Below are 24,914 nucleotides of genomic sequence, written 5' to 3'. Positions count from 1 at the left end.
TTAAGTATGAATTGGAGCAGGTTTCTATGAGCATACACAGAAAACAGGAAGGTTGAAAATTGGGTAGCAATACAAAGAAGTGTCTGGAATTGATTTTATCTGTGACTGGGATAAGAATATTGAGGTCACATAAGATTGATTGCAAGGGATGGTTGCAAATGTGAGTTGGGGAGTTTCATGGAGGGAGATATTAAGTTAAGAGGTTAGTGAACTCAGAAGGTAAATTTAACCTGGGTGGACAATTTCAAAACGCAATTCAAACAGTGAATTTCATAGTCATGAAAAAAAACAACTTTCAGCAACAAGTTTGAAGATTAATTGCAAGGAAAATTGCATTGCAAATATTAGCATGATATCATTCTATATCTAGCATGACTAACTTCAGTAACTTCTTTTTCATCCACGTATATCAGCCATTGTCAGTAACGTTGTACATTGAAACGCAATTTTGTCTGTGGTCAGTCTCATGCATTCGGTGTTGAGGTTGGCAGTGAGGGGAGATAACTTCCAAAGATACGGCATGTGACGGGCACTAAATGTTAAATACGCGGATACAGGTATTGTTGTTATGGAATTCCCGACCCTCCCGGTTCAGAAACGGCGACCCAAATCCCAGGAGATGTTCCGTGCTGCACTGAACTAAACTTGCAAGCCCTCAGCTCAGGCGACGCAACGCTCTCGACGGTTAAAGATCGGCGCCGGACGTTCCCGAAGAGCCTCGGCTGTTTCCGTAATCGGTCCACTCGAATGCATCGAAATCCAAAACCGGATGCGCAGAAACACTTCGTATCATTTCTAAATATCGGTACAAACTCCAGAAGTCGATTATTCCTTGGGCCGCAGTTTTTTTTTTGCATCTCGTGATTGTGACTTTACCCAAAAATCATCTACTTCCGCACAGGCCTGGAACGCAAGATCCAAGATGGCGGCGCCTGGCAATGAAGAGGAGGAACTAACGCAAGAGCAAACAGAGAAACTGTTGCAGTTTCAGGTAATTTCATTAAACTTAACAGAATTTCGTAGAGGATGAGATGACTTGTCATTTTGGGGTATTTTTTAATTCATTAATTGAGTTAATTTAGTCCTGTTGAAGGGCTGAAGCTTCTGCACCTGTGGCATTTTTCTGTACTCTCAACATTTTCTGCTAATCCTCCATCTGGCATAATACACTTATTTATTTCTTGCTCTGTCAAACTACTGTTTCATTTACAAAACTCCAAACAGTTCAAACGCTAATAGCTTTAAAAATTGAATTAACTAGATTTGTATTTTATGCTTAGTAAATATTTAGTGGTAATCTTAACTGAAACCATTTTAACTTTTAACAAAAACAGAAATTGCTGAAAACATTCAGTAGATCTGGCAACATTCGTGGAGAGAAATAAACCTAAAGTTAGAGTCTAACGTTTGGAACACTTTAACTTTATTCTTTTCATGAAGAAACATGACTGTGTAGTGTTAATATTCACTTGTGAAATAAATTTCAGTTTTTTTTGCAGGATTGATGTATGTTAAGTTTTTAGTGTAAAGTATTTAAATTGAGATTTTAGTAAATGAGGAAAGCTATCTGGAACTTGTTAAAACTTATTATAATTTTGTAAATGTTAGGAGGCTATGAAATTTTATTTGTTGGGAAAGAAGAACATAGCATTAAATGAAGGAGTGACTTGGGAATTACATCATTTGGTTGAAAGTTGAGAAGGCAGAACTCCTTTCAATGAACAAGTATTTCTTTGAATTTTCAGTATCAACTTTTAAAAAGATTTTCCAATGAGACATCTTGTTTTACACCTGTATCCTGTATGAAGTGTTTAGATCAGGTGCTATATAAAATCTTGGATTAGATCTGATATTGCAAAAGGTGAGATTCTTGAACATTGTGAGAGGAGGCAGAAAAAGAGAGAAGAGAAAATCAACAGGCAACTCTGAATTTTTTGTGTTGACCCTAAGGTACAAAATTACATTTTAAGTTGTAGAGACATCTTAATAACAAAATGTATAATATTTTGAATCAATTTATTGAATCATAGTCATAGAGTTGTACAGCATGGAAACTTATACAGACATATTATGAAATGTCTGGGGAAGGTAGAACTTGAACCCTGATCTTTTGGCCCAGAGGTAAAGACACTACCACTTCACCATAGGAACCCTCAAATTGTTTGTATAGTGACGTTGATGTAAAAAGTCCCAAGGCACTCAACCAGAATGTATGCTTGTTATTTTTTCAAAATATAGATAAATACAGGGGAGACACGTGGGAACAGGGAGTGGTGACCAAATACTTGGTTGAAAGGCTAATTGTGAAGAAGGAGGAAACCTGTGTGGGACTTTTAGATCTTTGGGGTTTGACAGCTAAAGGAATGACTCAGTAGTGGAACAATTTAAAAGTAGGTGTGCAATTGGTTAAAACCCAGAGATTGTGGAAATTGCAGATAGCTCTGAATGGAAAAGCTTACAGAGATGGCGAGAGACAAGGCAATGGAGGGATTTGAAAGCAATGCTTTTGTTTTTAGAATTGAGCTGTTGCTGATTTACACAAGCACCTAGTCCAACTCCTGCATTGATATATAGGCAATCTAACTTTGGGTCAGATTATTAGGATGGAACATAGTCTATCAAGGAAAAACACTATGTCTAGCCTTGACTATATCTTAAGTACAGATGAGGGTCAGCAGCATATTACTTCAAGTAGGAATGGATTTGGATGATCTTAGAGGTGCATGTGTATATTGTATAGCCTTAGATAATGGAATAATATATGGTTTAAAAAAACTTATTGGAGTCCAACACAATATGAAAGTTGTACACAATCTTTCTGTTTTCAAATTTGGCAGGGATGGAGATGGAAAATGTTGTTGGAGAACAGAGGTTCTAGTGGTAACGGACAAAGTCTAGTGATCCCAATATTTAGGCAGTGGAAACATTTGCTTGTTCAGTACTGAATGTTAGTTAATCAAAGCTTCCAGCTCAGCAAGCAAACTTACATCCAGAATCTCAACCTGAGCTACAAATCTTCTCCAAACCCACTAATGTAAATAGATATTTAAGTTTATTATTTCAATGTAAACTTGTCAATACTGTTTTAATTAAGGTATTTTTCTTGTTATATTTCTCACCATAGGACTTAACTGGTATTGATTCAATGGACCAGTGTCGCCGTACACTTGAGCAACATCATTGGAACATTGAGGTAAAGGAAGCAAACAAGATTGTGTGCAAAATAATACAGTGGGCTTTGGCGTGATTTGAAAATGATGTTTGAGCAAATATTTCTGAGAGTAAACTCAATTTGACTGTTCTTTTTGTTTTGGAATATTACTAAGTGAGCTGTTGATCATTAACAGCTTGTGGTTGATTACTTAAAACATAAGGCCAGTTATTTATTTGATTTAGTTTTGATGATTTAGATCCTTCTTGATCCTAAATTTTGCTTGTCTATTTCTGTTTTTACCTTCTAGGCAGCTGTTCAGGATAGGCTAAATGAACAAGAAGGCGTTCCCAGTGTCTTCAACCCACCTTCCTCTCGCCCACTTCAAGTCCACACAGCAGATCATAGAGTCTATAGTTATGTAGTTTCAAGACCTCAGCCTAGGGTGAGAGCATTTTATGGTCATTTTAATCATTTTAACTTTAAAATTAATTCTATAAAAATGAAGTCATGCAATCACATTTTGCATTATTTCTTACCCAATTTGATTTTTGTTTGATGTAGTTTGCTAATTTGTAACTCATTATTAGAAAATGGTTGGGAATTCCCAAAAAGTTCGTTGAATCTTGATTCTGATTGGCATTATATCTACAACTCATTCCTTATTTAAAATAGATTGTTGGTAGGGCAAGCAAAATCATTATTCATAGTTTTAAGAGGTAGATTCATCAATACTTAGTGACCTCTTCCATAAAATTAGTTTATGTACTCATTTGCAATTTACCCCCTTTTCTTCATGTATACATTATAGCTTTGCATTTTGTTATGTAACCTGGTGTGATAGTTTGGTAAACCATTAGTGAGGTCTGATCGTGAGCTTATGCACTTAGATAAAACTAATTCAAATTCATTTGGTTAATAAGAGCAAAACCAAATTGGGTTTGTACAGTTTTGTAATGGAGTGAATAACAATAATATTTCGAATTTTACAGGGTCTCTTAGGATGGAGTTACTACTTGATAATGCTTCCTTTCCGATTCACCTATTACACGCTGCTGGACATTTTTAGGTGAGATACTGAAAAATTTCAGAAAACACCATGTTAACAAAAAAAGTCCTTTAATCTATTATCTCTCTTTTTTGAATAGATTTGCTATAAGATTTATACGACCAGATCCTAGGAGTCGTGTTACTGATCCTGTTGGGGATGTAGTATCATTTATTCAAAATTTTGAGGAACAGTATGGAAGGATCCATCCAGTCTTTTATCAAGGAACTTACAGTCAGGTTTGTACAAAACCACTTTTAGAATTATTTTAAGTTTACATTTCCTGGTATTTTACTGTTTGAATGATTTGAATGTTATCTTCCTGCTCACTTCCAGCTACCTCAAAAAAAAGTTTTCTTCTAAATTTGGTAATCAAATTGAAGTGTAGTTTAACAAGATACCAATAATATAATTTCCACAAATCCATTTGCTTTATTTGAGCTCTGTGCAAGAAGTACTTCATGTGGGCAGAAAATTAGCCTGTTCTACTGGTTGATGCTATTGTTTGTCTACTGTATATTGTGGATCCCTTGTATTGTTGAAATATTGACCAAAAATAATATGACTCACCTATCAACTGTGCTTGAGATACTTCAAACAAATAGCTCCGGCCAAAAACTACAAATCCTCTTCGTTGTAGTAAATAAAATTATACTGAAGTAAATGTAAATTAGGTAAACAGAACTAAACTTGTCATCTTTCCTTCTGGTGTATACTTGCATTTTAGAAGGCATTGTTTATTGTTTACTACCTCTAGTGCATGGATGTTGTGAACTGAAGTTTAGTTATAAATAACTTATTACACTTAATACTTTACCTAGTTAAACAATACACAATTGAATTGCTTTTAAATTGAAATTCTGAAGCCTCGCATGTTTTTCTGCAATAAGTAAATGTCCAATGTCATGACAAAGTAAGCATTCTTTACCTTTGATCATTGCTGATCACAGTTTAGCCAGATCATCCATGAAGTATTTTGCTCTTGTCACACCTCAGGTTGCTGTCCATGTAGGAATCTTTGGTCAGAATCACTGGACAGTAATTAAAAGATTCGAAGAGTGTGCCGCTGGAAAAGTACGGCAGGTTAGCCAACATCCGAGAAACAGGAAAATCAATGTTTCGGGCATAAGCCCTTCACAGAAATGTGGGGATGGAGGAAGGGGGCTCAGAGATAAAGAGGATGGGGTGAAGGTAGCTGGGAAGCTGATAAGTAGATGAAGGCGGGGGATGATGCTGAAAGATCAGAGGGGAAGGAAGATGGACAGTTCAAGAGGGTGGTGCTGAGTTGGAGGGTTGAATCTGGGATGAGGGAGGAGATGAGGTAACAGGTGAGCCAGATTTTGCACCTCTTCTGGCAGCAAGGGAAGGTTCTGGGAGTGGAGGGTTGGTTGTTGGGTTGGGTTGGGGTGGGGGGGGGGGGTGCTGTTTGGGGGTGTGGACCTAACGAGTGAGTCAAGGAGGGAATGGACTCTGGTGAATGCCGATAGGGGTAGGGAGGGAAATATATCACTGGTGGTGGGGTCTGACCATAATGCCCCAACTGCACCTACCTATCACCTTCCCAACTACCTTACCTCCATCCCTCAGCCCCACCCACCGATTTGTCTCTCAACACAATGTGTGCACGCACACGAAATGTGCATTCTCCTCCTAGGATGCTGTCTGACCTGACTGCAATATCTTTCTAACACAGTTCCATTAAAGATTTTCCTGTTTGTGCTAAAATCAAATTAAGAAAGGAATACCATGATTTTCTAGTTTACCCAAGCTGCCTCAATTCCATTATCACATTATTTTTACTGTTGCAACTTCTCTTTAAATTAAGTTATTAGACATGGTTTGGAATTACTTTAAATATTTAATGTGTATTATCTTCAATGTTGAATACAGGCACTGAATGATGCTAAACGAGAGCTACGCTATTTACTAGTTTACCTTCATGGAGATGACCATCAGGACACAGATGAGTTCTGCCGGTGAGTGTAACTTCTGTATTTCTGAATGGATGTGTAATGTAATCAAAACCAAACTTGTTAATTTTTCTTATGCAACTTGTAATTATAACTTCTTAAAAATTGTGACTGCTACTACTTTTGTTGATTTAATGTTTGAGGATTATTGACTATAGTTATACAAACAAACATTATGATAGGGTTGGGGGAGTGTAAAAACTGGCATACATCTGTCTGGCTCAGTGCCTATTTCTGGGCAATAAATTGTATATAATTCTATATCAACACTGCACTGATCTGCAGTTACAACTCTTGCGTGGAAAACTTTGGATAACTTCTATTGTCACTAGTTGCTCAACAAACAGGGTGATTTACCCAGCCATTGAAAATGTAAGTCGTGTTGTTTTTGTAACTATCAGTCAGTTGCCTGTGGTTCATTGGCCAAAGGCTGAAAATGACAATGTGTCCTTGTTTCAAAAAATAATGTATTCCTGTCCTTTTAGTGCGTAAGTGGATCAAATGATGCACTAAATGTTATAACCTAGGAGGAGCCTTACTTTGATTCTAAAATAAAAACGCAAATTGCTGAAAAATCTCAGGTCTGGCAGCATTTGTTAGATCAAAAGTCTTTCATCAAAACCTATTGATTCTCGTCTGCTGAGCTGTTGGCTATTGCTGTGTGCTGTATTTTCTGTGTATTTGGATAAAGGAAAGAGCCTTCAATGTTGAGTCTGCCATTAAATAAGCTAGCTGGACTTGTTTCCCTGGCCATTTGTACAGATATGTTTAATGAAGTATAGTGTTCTAGTGACCTTGTCCAGTATTTGAATGGAATATAATCGAGTAAATTTGGGATGAACATATCAGGAGTTCAGTGATGTCAGGGATTTATATTAACCCTTTAGGAAATAACAACAGCTCTTTGCTGTATAGCAAGCCCAGAAGTTTGAAATATTTTAAATTCTGAATACTGTTAAAGGTTCATTTGTAATGGTCTATACATTTTTTTATTATTTCTGCTACATTTGTATTGCATTAATTTGGGCATCATACCAAAGTTAGCTTTGCTTTTTCAGTTTGCACCTCGTCCCATAGTAATTTATATTACGATTCCAGAGGAATCCGATTCCATGGTCCCTAAGTGGGTATTCATTGTGTGCATGCCTGGTTAGAGTTTAGGGCTGGTATTTGACCAAAGGCTCACTGTCACACCAACCTACTAATGCTCACATGGAGAAAGAGCACTCAAGAAGTCTTAGTCGCGTTTGTCACCTAGTGAGTTATATCTTTGCATAATGGTGGGGCTCAGGAGTTTGGCAACTGAATGACTAAATGCCAGTTTGTTTCCACTTCAGTAATACAATGTGCAACCCAGAAGTTGTAAACTTCATCAACACGAGGATGCTTTTCTGGGCCTGTTCCACAAGTAAGCCAGAAGGCTACAGGGGTAAGTGATTTTAAGCATTACTGGTGCACCACTAAATTTTACTCTTTTGAATTTAATGAAATGTTTGCATGGAAAATGTCAGTGGATCACGCTTTCTATGTCTCTGATAACTTCCTAGTGCCGACAATAGTTTCTATGACTCCCTTATAGAAACATAAAGGAACGTGAGTAGGTTATTTGTGCTTTGAGTCTACTCTGCCATTGGGTATGATCATGATTGACCATCCTACCCAGTACCTTGTTCCTGCTTTCTTCTCATAGTGTATGATCCCTTTTAACTTTCAGAACTATATCTGACTCCTTTTTAAAAATCGTCAATGTTTTGGCCTCAACTTTTTTCAGTGACAGAATTCCAGAGGCTTATCAGACTCTGAGTGAAGCAATGTCTCCTAACTTTCAGTCCTAAATGACCTACTCTGTATCCTTTTAAACTGTGACCTCGGTTCTGGACTCTCCGGTCATCGGGAACATCCTTCCTACATTGTCTTATCCACGTCAACTAAGTTGTCTTCAACTGTTAACTGCAAAACCTTTTCATTATATTGTGTCTGTGTATAACTTGCCTGTTGTGCAGTCGATTGATGTTTATCTTGATTTGTTTATTATTATTGACTTCATGGTCACTTTTTGGTTTTCTTTAATTATTTTTTGTTTTTCTGAACTAATTTTCATTTTTTTTGCTCCAAAACTGGGATCCATTGGGGAATGTTACTGCTACTTCATTAGTAAACCTTTGTCCTTCCGAAAATTCCCCACATTTTCCCTCATCCAACTGCTTGAACCGAAAATCTACTAGTTTAATCCCATCTAGTCTCCTGTTGCGCTTCACTATTGTTAAATCCACAATCTCTTGATAAACTTTGATAATATTAGTACCATTATTGTATTTAATGTTTTGAAATGCCACTGAGTTGCTTCTTGAAAAGCAGCAAAAAGTCATCAGCGTTACTAAACTGGTTCAAGATTTAAAATGATTTTAATGATTTAAAATTAGCAATGCATGGCCAATTAAGGGCTGGTTGATGGGTGCTTTTCGTGGAGCTTCAAGTACTCACTAGAAGGAGATGCCAACTCTAATCTGGCTGTAAAATACCCATGTATGTTGGGCTGCAGGATGTATTTTTGCCAGTGCAGCTTCTGAGACATCATGCTCACTTCCTTAAAGAGAAAGAGGGCATGTCTGCAGAGAGTGATCAACCATTCTGGTCCTTTCAACTGTGTTATGGGACACTTTTTTTTTTCCCCTGGAATGAGGGAAAGGGAAGGATTTAGTCATACAAAACTGTATGTGTGTGTGTGTGGCACAGGTATTTATACAAGTTGTGGAAACGGCAATGAGGTGTTTGAAGTGAGTGAGCAGGCACTGCAAAGACCATGCAAGATTTGTAGTGGGGGAGGTGCAAGTGAGTGACGGAAGATCTATGCAAAAGAGGGCATGGTAGAACATGAGCTTTGGTGGGATGTAGGTGCACTAGCAGAGAGATGATGGTGGCATTTATACTGGCAGAGCAGGGAAGCTCATTTACCAACTTCCTAATTTGTAGGGTGTTTCTTTGGAGGTCGCACTGACCTAGGTGGTGGTGGTCTCAGATCAGACTGACAGGGTCTGATGGCATGGCCTCCTCTGGCAGTTCTCTGGGAAAAGGATGAGCCACCTCTGCACTGTCTTGTCTGCCAGGATAGGGAATGTCTTGGGTCACAGGGCACGTCCAAGCAGTTCTTTTCAGACTCAATTAAGAGAAGATTCGCCAACAGCAATTTGCTTGAATGTGGGTGTTTATTAAGTAATAAATGTAATAAAAGGAATAGAAAGGAGAAAAAGCAACAAGTCTTGCACCTTTCTGTCCATCGGGGACTCTACAATTGACAGCTGGTCTGGAGGCTTGGGTTCATTCCTGGCACCGTTTATAGCCCTGTTCCGAGGTGAAGTCTCATTCTTTGAATCTGGTGCTGTTTTCGACCCGTAAAAGCACTGTTCACAGGACCCATTCAAGATCATGCAGCTGTCAAATATCGTCAACAGTTTTAGCCCTTCAGCCCATCCTAAACCATCTATTTTCCATGTAGCTGTCGAATATCACTTACGTTTAGCCCTTTGGCTCATCCAATACAGGGAGCTCCCTATTGGCTGAGTGGGGCGCTAATTAGCACCATTTGGTATGCCGTGAAAAATGTGTGAAAATGTCCAGAGCAGCTCTAGAGTGCCAGTTCTTTACTGGTGGACAACAGCCTTTTTAATTATTCACCAATGCCACAGAAGCTAGTATATGCCTAGATATCTAGGCAGTGGTGAGTGGAAGAATTGGGCTGGGTTGAGGAAAGGTTGAGCCTGTAAACATTGGAGTTGAGAAGAATGAGGAATGCTTGTATTGAAACAATTATAAAAGATTGAGCCGGATTCACTGAGTTGATGACAGGATGTTTCCCATCATGAGGAAATATAGAAATAGAAGACACAGTCTCAAAATATGGGGTTTTTATTAAAGGTGGAGACTTTCTTCTTTGAGAAGGTCATTAATCTTAGGAATTCTGTTGTCCAGAGAGAAGTGAAAGTTTGGTTCTTGAATATAGCCAAGGTTGAGTGCTACAAATTCTAGATCAAGAGAATTTTGAGGTCATTGGAAGTGTGGGGTGAAGCAGACAGGGAGTGGAGTAAAGGCCACTATCAGATTAGCCATGGCCTTATTGAATGGTAAAATAGGCTCAAGCAGTCGGGCTGCACCTGCTCTTTACTTTTTTCCTGACAATTATTGTAATGTGTTCTTTGTAGGGAAAGCCAAGGACATGCCTTTTGGGCACTTTCCATATCTGTATTCTGATTAAGTCTTTCATTTGCCCATAGCTACTTCTAATTTTCAAGCTATTTACGGTATTATTGATATCCTTTTTCTTTGTCTTCCTTTGTTTTTTTTCTTTTTTGAAATACTCCCTCCCCCTCTCATGCCCTTTTCTGCTTAAAACCTATCCTAGGTAAAAACAATGACTGCAGATGCTGTGGTGCTGGAAAAGCACAGCAGTTCAGGCAGCATCCGAGGAGCAGGAAAATTGATGTTTCGGGCAAAAGCTCTTCATCAGGAATACAGGCAGAGTGCCTGAAGAGTGGAGAGATAAATGAGAGGATGGTGGGGGTGGGGAGAAAGTAGCATAGAGTACAATAGGTGAGTGGGGGAGAGGATGATCCTGCCCAGTCTCGCTGCCTTTTTCTTTGTTTTTGTTTTTGTTTTACTTAGAATCCCTACAGTGCAGAGAGCCCATTCAGCCCATTGCATCTGCACTGATCCTCAGAGCATCCCACCCAGCATACTCCCCATCTCTGCATGGGGCTTTTATCATGCTGACACACCTAATGTGCACATCCCTGGACCCTACCAGCAACTTTGTTTTACCAATCCATCTACGCATACCTTTTGACTATGGGAGAGAGCTGGAGCACCCAGATGAGCATGAGATGGTGGAAACTCCATACAGTTGTCTTTGTTCTTTCACTCTTCGAAGCACTTCATATGCCTGGCAGATCCTTTCCATTCTCTTCATATCTGTGTTTTAAAGCTATGGCAAGTTGGTCTCTTGCCGTAAGTGAAGATCCATGCCTCAGATTCACACACAACGATTTGACATTAAACTCTTTGAGTTGTTTATTTAGCTTTCCAATTGGCAGCAGTCGCATCTTGCCAAGTATGTTCTTTCCCATTCCTGTCCTTCGTTTTTAATTTCATTTGCACTTGCAGAAAATATGCTTCCTAAATATTTGAATTTTTAGAGCTGTTCTAGTTCTCCTTCTTTTGTGAATAAATTAATATTTATTGGCGATATTATGTGTTGCATCACCATGTTTTTCCCTTTCATTTCATTTAGTCATTTTCACTTCCATTTTAAAGTTCCTGCCTGCTGTTACTGCTGCATCTACTAGTTCTTGTAATTCTTCTGTACTTGCTTCCAAGTGTTTTATCTGCAAATCTAACTGATGTCGATGTCAATGTCAAACCCCCCTCAAAAAAACCCTGTGTATTCTGTGTCTTTGATCATTGTTTTGCATAGACATTGAAGAGAACTATGATAAACAGCACTCCTGTTGAACTCCTTCCAACTCCAGTTGCTTTCATAGCTATTCACGTTCATTGCTGATTGTCCCATGCACTGATCTTTCTTATGAATCATCTACGTTTCTAGTCTGCCCCTGTCGAACCGAATCCAGCCAATCCAATCAAATACCATTTGCAAAATTGACAAAATAAGTGTATAATTTCTGTCTAAACTATAAACTGCATTCACTCATTAATCTTATGCTGATTGTTTCTCTTGACCCTTCTGTGTGGAAACCAGGCTGGTCGTCTGCGTCTTCCCAAGCAATCAATGCTTTTTTATATTTCTTAGTTGATGCATAGATAATCAGACTAAATGTATGCGAATCAGAACGTAAGGAGTATTGCAGAAACTGAATATTTCTATATTATGTGATCTAGAGCCTTGGCAAGAACTTTGCATCGTGAAACCAAATTTCCCATCACGATATCAACGTGAAAATTATGCTAATTTTTCCATTTTAAGGTGCTAAGTTAATAAGGAAAATTCATATTCCCATTAAATTTTAAATAACGAAGCATTAGGCTTTTATGATCTTTTTCATGCATATTTAATGGAATAAGAATCATTTGTAGTAACATTATTTGCTTTGCTATGACAGAGATGTTTCATTTTTATTTCTCTTACTCGGACAATGTTGACAATTTCCTTGTTGAACTTCAGAAAAATTTTGAAGATATTACAATTGAATTTCCATATCCCATTAAGTCCTCTTGGAGATTTTTATTTTCCAAACTGACTTTGCAGAATACAATTGAAAAGTCTTCATAGTGACATATGAGAATTAGTATTTCTGCAAATCTCTGTTTTACATCAAATGATTTTGGCAATTTGAACCATGTCCAGAAAGGTATTCACTGTTTTAGAAATGAAAGTTTCTATTTCCTCAAAGGCTGCTTAGTGTAAATAATATAACATCCATTAACTGAACAGTTGAGATTGAAGAGCCAAATAATGTTTTATGAAATTAGGTTTTTGGTTAAGCCATCATTACATAAACCATACCGTGGGATCGAGTGGCCAATTGTACTGCTTTAAACTGAGCAGAAAGCTTTAAATGACGAGTTGCTGATTTCAAGGTGGCAATTATTGCAAGAATGTGGGAAACAGGGGAGACCTAGGGAATGAGGCAGCCTTTCAGAAGATCCACACAAACTCAAAGGGCTAACTGACTTTTTTCACTGCTGTACTGTTCTTTGATTCTTTAAGAGGTCAAAGTGGAAATGCTAATTTATGCTTTCTATATTGATTCTGCATGTGGGGTTCACAGTCTAAATTTTCGTATAGGCCAGCAATGTAAAAAGTGAGAAATTATAATGATTTTAATAATGAAATATTCTACAGACTAACATGTTAGGCTATATATTTCAGTGTCTCAAGCTTTACGAGAGAATACCTATCCATTCTTGGCAATGATTATGCTGAAAGAGCAAAGAATGACGGTAGTCGGTCGCTTAGAAGGTCTTCTTCGGGCTGAAGACTTTGTCAATCAACTGACCTTTATTATGGATGCTAATGCGACATATTTGGTATCAGAACGACTTGATAGGTATATGGAATATTACTTTGTTTCTGTAAGGAAATGTTGCTGTCAACTATGATAGTTTTGTACAGAATATTGTATTTGGGTAATAAGACAATGTTGGAGTGTTTGATTATCTAGGAATAATGCATCCTCAAACCAGTTCTTAGTTTGATTAATTTTCTTGTACATAGTAAAGTTAATAATGGGAGTAAATCAATTTCAATTTTAAGTAGATATTTCAAGTTGGGATTGGTACAGCTAAGTACTGTGTAAATCCACCCCTCTCTCAGTCCAAAAGTAGTCTCTTCTTGCAGTTCGATCATGACCTTAAGCTCATGCTTCAGCGGTAAAAGGCCAGTTTCTAATTTAATGTACCATGGGCACACTTATTTCAATGTGGATAATGGTTGTTAATTCTTGTTGAAAAGACTGTTGGATATATTGTATCTTAAACAAAATCAGAAATGTTTAATTTTTTTTAAATTATATGAAGATTTTAAATGAGCCATACTGTTGGGAAGGGAATGAAAGAGGTTTCGGTGAATTTTAAAAAAAAAAAAGTTTTGAAACTGCACTTAAAATGGGAACTTATAACTTGTTGTGTCATTGACGTTCTCTAATTTCCTTGGATCCAATAAATTTTGACTAGAATTCACTCTCTGTCGATACATTGAATTGGTATTCCTGATTGGTGTCATGATAAACTTAGTCTGGTCACTGGTTGTATTACTGACAACAGCTCTGGTTTCTGAGGTGACTGGAAGTTGAACAAATACTGTGGTGATGCTGATTTAGCCTGCACAGTTTTCAGTAGCAAAGCATGTAATATGCTTCAAAAGCAAGGTGTTTTTTTTTCAGGCAGTGACTGCTGTGAGGCAAGTGGGGAATGGAAGTGAGTGGGTCTTTTGTTTTTGCACTATATTCCTATTTTGCTGTAGTTCAAAAGAAATTCATTTTAACCATTATTTCCATAGAATCCCTACATTGTGGAAGTAGGCCAATTGGCACATAAAATCCACACTGATCCTCCAAAGACATCACATCCAGACACACTCCTCTGACCTATCCCTGTAATCCTGCATTTCCCATGGCTAATCCACCTAGCCTGCACAGCCCTGGATAATATCGACAATTTAGCATGCCCTCTTCACTTACCTACACATCTTTGCCTGTGGGAGGAAACTCATGCAGGCACGGGAAGAATGTGCAAACTCTACGCAGTCCCCGAAGGCTGGAATTGAATCCAAGTCCCTGGCACTGTGAGGCAGCAGAGCTAACCACTGAGTTACCGAAAGAAATTTATGTTGTGCTCTGGCCAAAGTGATTTAGTCAGGATTTGCTGCTATTTGAAATAGAATGCAGTGTTAATAACCAGACAGCTAGTGGTTGTTGTTATGTTATTATTTGAAGCTGATTGCATGAATATTTAATAATCTTGTACTTTCTTCAATTTACAGAGAGGAAAGGAATCAGACGCAAGTGTTAAGACAACAGCAAGATGAAGCTTATTTGGCTTCACTTCGTGCAGACCAGGAAAAAGAAAGGAAGAGAAAGGAGGCACAAGAAAAGAGGAGAAGGGAAGAGGAAGATGTCAGGCAACAGTTACTTGCCGAAGAAAGAAGACAACAAGTAAGCAGTGTTCCAAGTTAAACTGCATGAAACTGTTTACTCTTTATGTAGGCATTAAGAGAATTATAACATTTTCTATCCAGATGTGGAGGTTTAACAGTAAGCCAATGGTTTCCTCCTGAGTGAACTGGTTAAGGCAGAAAGTATTTGAATAATGTAGATCAGTATGGTCCCTGGTTAGATTAGATTAGATTACTACAGTGTGGAAACAGGCCCTTCTGCCCAACAAGTCCACACCGCCCCGCCGAAGCGTAACCCACCCATACCCCTACATCTACATCTACATTTACCCCTTACCTAATACTATGGGCAATTTAGCATGGCCAATTCACCTGGCCTGCACATCTTTGGACTGTGGGAGGAAACCAGAGCACCCGGAGGAAACCCATGCAGACACGGGGAGAACGTGCAAACTCCACACAGTCAGTCGCCTGAGGCGGGAATTGAACCCGGGTCTCAGGCGCTGTGAGGCAGCAGTGCTAACCACTGTGCCACCGTGCCGCCCACAAATTATCTCTGTTTTAAATTATCTCTCAGCTATGTTTCAATAAGAGATTACCTCCATACCAGCAGGTTAAGATTTTGATAGGTTCTAATTCTTGTTTACTATACATCAATACTTGTTAGAATACAGTTGTTAGCATTGATTGAATGCAAGGTCTTATTTACTGGCAGTGACTGAAAATGGCTGTGATTGGAACTTTGTATGTACTTCATCATGTAATAATTTTTTTCTGTAATAATTCAGGTAATAGTGTTAGAAATTCAAAGCTGGTATTTGTATCAAATTGTATTAAATGTTATCTTGCAAATCTGTAAATTGAGGAAGAAACATTTTTCTTTTTGTCAATGCAGAGTTTGCAGGAAGAGAAAGAACGCAAGTCTGAATGTCTTCCCCCCGAGCCTTTTCCAGACAATCCAGACAGTGTTAAAATTGTCTTTAAGTTGCCAAATGATACTCGAGTGGAGCGACGATTTCTGTTTACCCAGTCATTAACGGTAAGATTCTTCCATGTTTTTCATAATGAATGTTTTTTGATTAAATAATGTTCCTCAAGTCCTTGGAAGTTTAAAAAAATGAAACTGCATTCAATACAGTTTGTTATTGGTACATAACATAAGAACTAGGAGCGGGACTAAGCCATCTGGCTCTTCAAGCCTGCTCCACCATTTAATAAGATCATGGCTGATCTTTTTGTGGACTCAGCTCCACTTACCAGCCCTCTCACCGCATTCCTTAACTCTTTCTTTTATTATTCAAAAACAACTATTTTAGCTTTAAAAATGTTTACTGAAATAGTGTCAACTACTTCACTGGGCAGGGAATTCTATAGATTTACAAACCTCTTGGTGAAGCAGTTTCTTCTGAATTCAGTCCTAAATCTGCTTTCCCTAATTTTGAGGTTATGCCCTCTTGTCTTAGTTTCACCCACCAGTGGAAACATCCTCTCTACTTCCGTTCCCTTCATAATTTTGTATGTTCCTATAAGATCACCCTTTTATTCTTCTAAATTCCAATAAATATAACCTGTTTCCTCAGACTGTCTTCATAAGCCAACCCCCTCAACTCCGGAATCAACCTAGTGAACCTCCTCTGCACCCTCTCTAGTACCAGTGCTTCCTTTCTCAAGTAAGGAGACTAGAACTGCATGCAGTACCCCAGTTATAGAGTCATAGAGATGTACAGCATGGAAACAGACCCTTCGGTCCAACCCAATCTAGTCCCACTTGCCAGCACCCAGTCCATATCCCTCCAAACCCTCCTTATTCATATACTTATCCAAATGCCTTTTTAAATGTTGCAATTGTACCAGCCTCCCCCACCTCTGGCAGCTCAATCCATACACGTACCACCCTCTGTGTGAAAAGGTTTCCCCTTAGGTCTCTTTATATCTTTCCCCTCTCTCATTGTGGCCTCACCAGCATCTTGTTCAGCTGCAGCAAAACGTGTCTGCTTTTAAACTCCAATCCCTTTAGCAATGAAGGGCAGAATTCCATTTGCCTTCCTAATGAACTGTTGTACCTGCAGACCAACCTTCTGTGATTCATGCATAAGGACACTCTGGTCTCTCTGCATAGCAGCATGCTGCAACTTTGTATCATTCAAGTAATAATCCTTTTTCCTGTTACTCCTACCAAAATGGATGGCATTGTATTTATTAACATTGCACTCCATGTGCCAGATCTTTGCCCACTCACTTAAACTATCTATGTCCCTTTTCAAAGTTTCACAGTCCTCTGCACAATTTGTTCTGCTGCTCATCTTCGTGTTATCTGCAAACTTTGAGACACTATACATGTTCCTCAACTTCAAATCATCTATACAAATTGTGAATAATTGTGGTCCCAACACTGATCCCTGAGGCACACCACTTACTGATTGCCAACCACAACAGCATTCATGTATCCCTACTCTTTGCTTCCTAGTAGTCGAACAATCCTCTGTCCGTGCTAATACTTTACCTGTAGTGCCATGCAGCAGCCTCTTGTGCAGCACCTTGTTGAAGGCCTTTTGGCAATCTAGGTCCACCGCATCTATTGGGTCTCCATTGTCCATTTTGCTTCTAATGTCGTCTTAGAATTGCAAAAGATTGGTTAGGTATGACTTGCCCTTCATGAACCCATGTTGTGTCAGCCAACGGGACAATTTCTATTTCGATGCCTTGCTATTTCTTCCTTGATAATAGACTCCAGCATTTTCCCAATAAAGAAGTTAAGCTAACCGGTCTATAATGCCCCATCTTTTGTCTCCCACCCTTTTTAAAAGGTGTCACATTTGCTGTTTTCCAATCTGCTGGAACTGCCCCAGAGTCCAGCGAATTTTTGAAAATTACCACAAGTGCACTTGCCGTTTATCCTGCCAACTCTCTTAGCCCCTGGGATGCATTCTATCAGGGCCAGGAAACTTGTCTACCCTTAGCTCCATTAGCTTGCTCAATACTACCTCTTCCGTAATAATTTTTGTTTCCAGGTCCTCACCTACCTTCCTTTGTCAATTACTGGCGTGTATTAGTGTCCTCTACTGTGAAGACTGACACAAAATACCTATTCAATGTCTCAGCCATTTCATAATATCTCATAACTAAATGCCCCTTCTCTTTTATATATTTATAGAAACTTTTGCAACCTGACTTTATATTGTTAGATTTTTTTCCTCCTGTTCTATCTTACTTTATAGCTCTTTTTGTAGTTTTCTGTTAACCTTTGAAGCTTTCCCAGTCTTCTAGTTTCCCGCTGATCTTGGCCATTTTGTATGCCATCTCATTCAATTTGATATCCTCCCTTTATTTTCTTAGACATCTATGGCAGATTGCCCCTTTTTCTTACAGTTCTGTATACTTTTGCTGGGCACTTCATAAAATTGCTTTGAAAGTCTTCCACTGCTCATCAACTTTCCCACCTACAAAATACATTACTTATTTTCATTAGCTGCAGTAAGTCATTTCTGTAGTTAGTCAGAGTCAAACAGCACGGAAATTGGCCCTTCAGTCCAACCAGGCAAGTGGAAATACAAATAGTTTTGTTTAATTTTTAAAATTATTTGATTGTGAGAAGTGGTCTTTAGTGGCTAGGCTGGCATTTATTGCCTATCCCTAATTGTGCTTTAAGAATGTATTAAGGAGCTGCCATCTTGAATTGCTGCTGTCCATGTTGTGTATGTACACCCAAAATGCTATTAGGAAAGTGTTAAAGTCCAGATTTGAGATGGCCCAGGGAATCCCTTGTGGTCTCAGACCTGTAAAGCTTCTCCCAGTTCGTCCCGGAGATCGTACTCTTTGGGAGTCTGGAATAAAAAACCTCTTACAGTTTAGTTTAATTTTAGTTATCCCCTTTATTTACCAATAGCATCACTGTTAGAACATAACACTGATACCAATAAGCTAAACTAGCTAAGTTCTAATAATCTAGGTGAATAGGGTACCAGCTTTTCAAGAGCCCTAGCAAGCTACTCTGACATTCTGATACAAAGTGGTTTCCTTTATACGAAAGTTTATGAAAACATTGTATGTTCTTAATTAGACAGATAATGGTGAAAGACAATAATTCATAAGGAAGAAAAGTTAATTAACAGGTCTGTGTGTGCTTGACTAATCACTCCCAGGCCCTAAACCATTCATCAGGTGGGAAAAGCATACCCAGCCGAGTTAGACGCCTTCTAGCGAGATAAACTCCTATCATAAAGAGGTACCAGTTGAGCTAATTGGAGAGTTCATAAGGTAACCTTGCATAGCTCACATGTCAGATACAATTGTTTTACAAAAATGTTTCTTAGCAAGGAAGGCAAACTTTTGACCATAAAATGGCTTCCTGACGTATTGTGCCAGAATCTCTTCAATGTTAGGCTTAGAGTAATTTCTAAGCTAGAAGCAGACTCCTGCTTTTTAAGCACTGAATCATTCTGTACCTGAGGCTGAGATGTTACCATAAAGTTGCATTTAAACTGATTAATTAGTCTTCAAATTAACCATGCTTTCTTTTCATGGTTATGATTCAAATTCAAATAAGACATAAGATCTGATTAATTAGAATTGACAGTGGGACGGTCTGTTGAGTGGTCTGCAAGAACAGCAAGGAAATCAAAGCTTCATCAATATACTTTTTGTATTTAATAACCGGTAATGGCTACTCAGTATCATAAACTCTCAAAAATGCAATTAAGTTCATTCCATAGCAGGTAAGCACGAAGAGTTAATTTTCTATTGGCTGGGGGAGCCCTATTATGGTTTCTCACACCCTTTTGAACTCTCAAGTCAGGGACGTGGAACAGCAAAGATGGTTTTCCCCTGTGTTTGCCTAGCTTGCAAGAGGTAATAAGAATCTATTATAATTGACAGGACCTGACTGTCAATTACAAGGCTTTTGATAGTACTGAGTTTCATTTCAGGGTCAGAATCATTCATTAATTTCAGAAGAGAACAGCCATGAATGTTATCACTTGATGTTCTGTTTTCACTGCTGCTAAGGCAAATGTTCTCTGTTGCCTGAGAGCATGCCTGTTATCACTTTGTGAGCACAGATGTTTTTATCTTCTGCATACCTTGGGTTTCCCCCCTTTTTTCTCAGCCTCACTGCCTGTCTATTTTCTAATGTGCAGCATATGTATTCTGTAATGCAACATTACATTTTAGTCTAAATGTTTAAAACAGACCCCACCACCAAGGATATGTTTCCCTCCCCACCCCTTTCCGCCTTCCGCAAGGACCGTTCCCTCCTCGACTACCTGGTCAGGTCCACGCCCCCAAACAACCCACCCTCCAATCCTGGCACTTTCCCCTGCCACCGCAGGAACTGTAAAACCTGCGCCCACACCTCCTCCCTCACCTCTATCCAAGGCCCTAAAGGAGCCTTCCACATCCATCAAAGTTTTCCTTGCACATCCACTAATATCATTTATTGTATCCGTTGCTCCCGATGCGGTCTCCTCTACATTGGGGAGACTGGGCGCCTCCTAGCAGAGCGCTTTAGGGAACATCTCCAGGACACCCGCACCAATCAACCACACCGCCCTGTGGCCCAACATTTCAAATCCCCCTCCCACTCTGCCGAGGACATGGAGGTCCTGGGCCTCCTTCACCACCGCTCCCTCACCACCAGACGCCTGGAGGAAGAACGCCTCATCTTCTGCCTCGGAATACTTCAACCCCAGGGCATCGATGTGGACTTCAACAGTTTCCTCATTTCCCCTTCCCCCACCTCACCCTAGTTCTAAACTTCCAGCTCAGTAACTGTCCCCATGACTTGTCCGGACTTGTCCTACCTGCCTATGTCCTTTTCCACCTATTCACTCCACCCTCTCCTCCCTGACCTATCCCCTTCATCCCCTCCCCCACTTACCTATTGTACTCTATGCTACTTTCTCCCCACCCCCACCCCCACCCTCCTCTAGCTTATCTCTCCACGCTTCAGGCTCACTGCCTTTATTCCTGATGAAGGGCTTTTGCCCGAAACGTCGATTTCGAAGCTACTTGGATGCTGCCTGAACTGCTGTGCTCTTCCAGCACCACTAATCCAGAATAAATGTTTAAAGACAAGTTTTAAGGCTATAGATGTTCTCAAAAGGATTCATGCTCAACAACTGAGAAGAACAGCAACATGGTTCCAATGTACTTTCATGTATAACCTGGTGAGGAGCTTGCAAGTGGTCATGTGCTCAAGCATCTGCTGCTCTTGTCCTTCCAGCGGTTAGTGATTGTGGGTTTAGAAGGTGCTGTCAAAAATTCCATAAGTGTATCTTGTAGGTAGATGCAGTATATTGATGATGCAGGGAGTGAATGTTGAACGTAGTGGACTGTTTTGACCTGGGCAGTGATAAGGTTTTTGAGTATTGTTGGAGCTGCACTAATCAAGCAAGTGGGAAAGTTATAAAATCTTGTTTCTTGTGATGGGTTTTTAAAAATATTTTCTGTATTACAAACACTATGGCATCAAACAATACACCAAAGTTATTTAAACACTGGCATACGCAGGCAATATTTTTATTTGCAAATTGGACCTAAAGACTGCTATTTCAGCAGCTGCTGCAGAAGTTTACCAACTATATGATTCCCAGGCCAGTGAAGTAGTTGAGACCTACTCGGTAAATGCTTTTAAGGGTAAAAATGTATTGAACTGTAAAGGAATTAAGGGTTATGGTGAGAGGTTTAGTAAGTGGAGCTGAAGTCACAAAAAGATCAACCATAATCTTATTGAATGGTGGAGCAGGCTCAAAGGGCCAGATGGCCTACTCCTGCTCCTAGTTCTTGGTCTTTCTAATCTTATTTCAGAAATGGCTGTAGCAGAAACAATGCAAATTGTCTTAAAACAAAGGAGGTGAAAATTGGGTAGTGTTCCCAGTAATTCAATATTCAGTAATTTTTTTGACATTGGCTTGTGCAGATATTGTGAAGTCAGAGTTAAAATTATCCAACCTCAAATAGTTGATGTTCTGCTGGAAATCACCGTTCGAGCTTATAAATGATTAATAGTCAGGCGAATGAGGTACTGGTGAACACCCACATGCACACTGGTGTTTTTCAACAATGAGTCAACTGAAGGAGAAAAGGGAAGGAAAAGAAGAAAATATAGTTGCAATTTTTAAGTATAACTTAAAATTGTTTGTTCTGGAAATTCATATTTTTTCTTTTATTGCAGGTAATATATGACTTTTTGTTCTCCTTGAAAGAAACTCCTGAGAAATTTCAAATAGTTGCTAACTTTCCACGCCGAGTACTGCCCTGTTTGCCCACAGAGAGAGAGCCAAATCCACCCACCCTGCAGCAAGCAGGATTGAGTCGCTGTGAAGTCTTGTTTGTTCAAGATCTTACCGATGATTGAACCAGAAATTAACCATGGGATCATTTTTTTTTAATAGCTGCACAGTATAACGGATCACAGACTTTCTCACAAACGAGCCAAGTTTTTGCTGCGTTGGTTGGCAAATGTCTATGCAGCTAGGTCGCTCGTCATTTCCTGGGATGAACTGCACTGTCCATCACTATGCTATTTTTTTAAAAAAACTCAAGCCCTGCAGCGTTGAGTGGTTTTTGATCAGAAGATATGAAAGTAAATTAACCCATTTCTCCACCTGCATAGATTACACCATCAGAGAACCCTTACCCTTTCTCCTGCTAATTTTGTTTTCCCATTTACCTATATTTATGTTGTATTTCTATTAAAATGAAAAAAGAAAGACCAAAGGAGGGTTGGCTGTTACTGAATTGTTTGAACCTGGGCTGGTTTAAGTTCTTAATTCCCATGGCTTTTGCTGTGGTGAAGCCTCAGTAAGTAGTTTGTCAGCCTGTAGTGCCTGTGGTAACTAGAGCCTGCTCCATGTTTAATACCTGTGCAGGCTTATTGTACTCGAGGTGTAATTTATTCCAACAGTATAAATTAAAATCATTTTAGAATTTTATTGTGTTGAATCGTTTTTCTATGCATATTTCTTTTTGAACCATTTTCTGTAATTTCATTACAATTGATGGTAGCTGTTTGGCCAAATGTACTGGCATTAAAAGATTATATTGTCTCAACTCATTTTGTTCTTTGAGCTTCCTATCATGAGTAATGTTTAGCTTTTTGGTCATTCTCCACTACTAAACTGACATGTACAGTTATTTGTTGATACTTCAAATTGTTTTTTGTTAGCTTTTCTGCACCTATTTATGAAGTGCTATAAATCTTAGAAAATAAAGACTTATTTATAGCTTCTTGTGAGAACAAGGCCAACAAAATTTAACATTACAGTGGAGAACGACCCCCTTTGATAATATGTGCCTGATGGCCTTATGATCAGTTGGCTGCAAGGCATCTAGAACATGTACTGTTTTTTTTCAATGCTGTTTAGTAGGGTATATTGTTTAGCATTATTGCACTTATTTCACTAAATGGCATCTTAACCATTTGCATGTTGTCTATTGTTTTCCTGTTCAACCAAGATGCATTATGACTTGTGTCTCAATCTTGAATAGATTTTGGGTGGTAGTTAATAATGAAACTACTTTACCACCAAACAGCTGTTGGCCTTAATGTCATTCTACTAGTTCATTTAGTTGTAATGATGTGTGATAACATTGGCATTGCTTGCCTTTTATTTTTCGCTAATCCAAATAGGGTTTTGTAGTATTTTTGAATACATATATAACAAAAAAATGCAGATATAGTTTTAATCACTGTGGAGTGTGGAAGTTTTAATTATTATGAAGTGTGGATATACCCCAAGATCATATGCCTAAGTTTTCATTAAATGTGTATTATAAATGTTAATATTTAGTTTGAATTGAGTCTCAGTTAAATTGGTAACTTTTAGATCTGGGGGTGTTCATTTTGGTATTTGTTTACAGGCAGTTGGCTTTGGATATAAAATGTATTTTTAAAATATGCCTATAATGGTAATCAATATCATTTTTTTCATCCAAGGCAGTCAATGCTTCAGTTGCTATTTGAGTTGATTTTGGATGACACCAGTATTGTAATGGAAAAGCAGTCGGTATTGGTTGAAACCCTTATATGCTGTCAACTTGGAAAAATTTGAGGCTTTTTTTTGTATGTATTTTTAGAAACTTCATTGCGATGTTAGTGGTCATGGTTTACATCTTACTTTGCTATTATCAGTTACTGAGTTATTCGCATTCCTTTACATTTGAGAGTAATTGAGCAGCTGGTTGTTTGGGTTTGTTTCCGATTGTAATCTTCAAAAACAATGGAAAAGCTTTACAATCTGAATTGCTGTATGACCATATAGGAAGGGATCTATCGACAGCAATGTTATTTAATGTTTGTGTATAACACTTAATTATAAAGTAGTCTCTAAAGGTTAGGAATTTAAGCAAGGAGGAAATATTTACTGACCTGAGTAATACTTTGCCCATTTTGAAAATCTTCCCCCCAAATATTATTGTAGCTTCAACATCTGTTTTGTTGTCCTGCTTGAATTAAGCCATGCCCTTCTCCAGCATTTTGGGATGTTGGTGTAATGGTCTACTTTTGAGACTGGTGCAAACTATAATGGAACAAGTTCCTGTTTTAATTAAAGGATTAAAATCTTGTACCAGAAATTTCCCCACTTGCCTAACAGTATCCACGTAGAAATTGTTCACATTTGAACTGGCAGTTCAGTTGCTACTTTTGAAACTCTTGTCTTTTTTTAACATGTGCAAAAGAGAAGTATGTTCCAGATTGCAATATTTGTGAAAAATCAGGGAAAATCGCTTTGAAGGACCACACTTTTTGTTTTTTTTTATATAATGTTTATCAGATTATAATTTTAAAAATCAATCACCCCAAAAAAGTTGTGAAAATCCTTTTTTGTGAAATGTCTGGAACTTCTTAAAAAAAACAAGTTATTTCTAAATTGTCAGAGGATAATCTTTTCTGTATTTCATGTTTTTTGTTGTAAATGTTCAGATCAACTTTTTTGTACCACTCCACTCTTTTTTGACATTTCTGATATTGAGCTAATTTAAAAACACTTAGTTCTGTTCAGACTCTGTGGCCTATTCAGATATATTTATGATCTGTACCAAAAGGATTGAGAGCCCCAAATGCAATCTTATGCCAAAAGCTGCTGGTGTTTTCTGTTCACTTGGAAATGACCAATTCAA

The 24,914-nt window shown here is 38.5% G+C and overlaps 1 protein-coding gene across 1 annotated transcript; it reads left to right on the top strand.

The window, feature by feature from the left end:
- Positions 1 to 776: 776 nt before the first annotated feature.
- Positions 777 to 22,844, top strand: faf2 (Fas associated factor family member 2). The gene is made up of 11 exons (XM_072590905.1): positions 777 to 991; positions 3,125 to 3,193; positions 3,462 to 3,596; positions 4,144 to 4,220; positions 4,300 to 4,438; positions 6,090 to 6,175; positions 7,507 to 7,598; positions 13,053 to 13,230; positions 14,664 to 14,835; positions 15,691 to 15,834; positions 21,967 to 22,844. The coding sequence occupies exons 1-11, from the start codon at positions 923 to 925 to the stop codon at positions 22,147 to 22,149; spliced, it is 1,344 nt and encodes a 447-aa protein (XP_072447006.1). The 5' UTR covers positions 777 to 922; the 3' UTR covers positions 22,150 to 22,844.
- Positions 22,845 to 24,914: the final 2,070 nt, after the last annotated feature.

The sequence above is a fragment of the Chiloscyllium punctatum genome, chromosome 20, assembly GCF_047496795.1.
Source record: "Chiloscyllium punctatum isolate Juve2018m chromosome 20, sChiPun1.3, whole genome shotgun sequence".
NCBI lineage: Eukaryota > Metazoa > Chordata > Chondrichthyes > Orectolobiformes > Hemiscylliidae > Chiloscyllium > Chiloscyllium punctatum.
Note: the sequence above shows the minus strand (reverse complement) of the source record. Positions and strands in the feature narration are given on the sequence as shown.

Bases quoted from the DNA above. Each gene is read 5' to 3' on its own strand.
- faf2 (XM_072590905.1), top strand. From the start codon at position 923: ATGGCGGCGCCTGGCAATGAAGAGGAGGAACTAACGCAAGAGCAAACA. The intron at 6,176-7,506 runs GTGAGTGTAACT...TTTCCACTTCAG, and splicing joins GACACAGATGAGTTCTGCCG to TAATACAATGTGCAACCCAG. The intron at 7,599-13,052 runs GTAAGTGATTTT...TATATATTTCAG, and splicing joins TAAGCCAGAAGGCTACAGGG to TGTCTCAAGCTTTACGAGAG.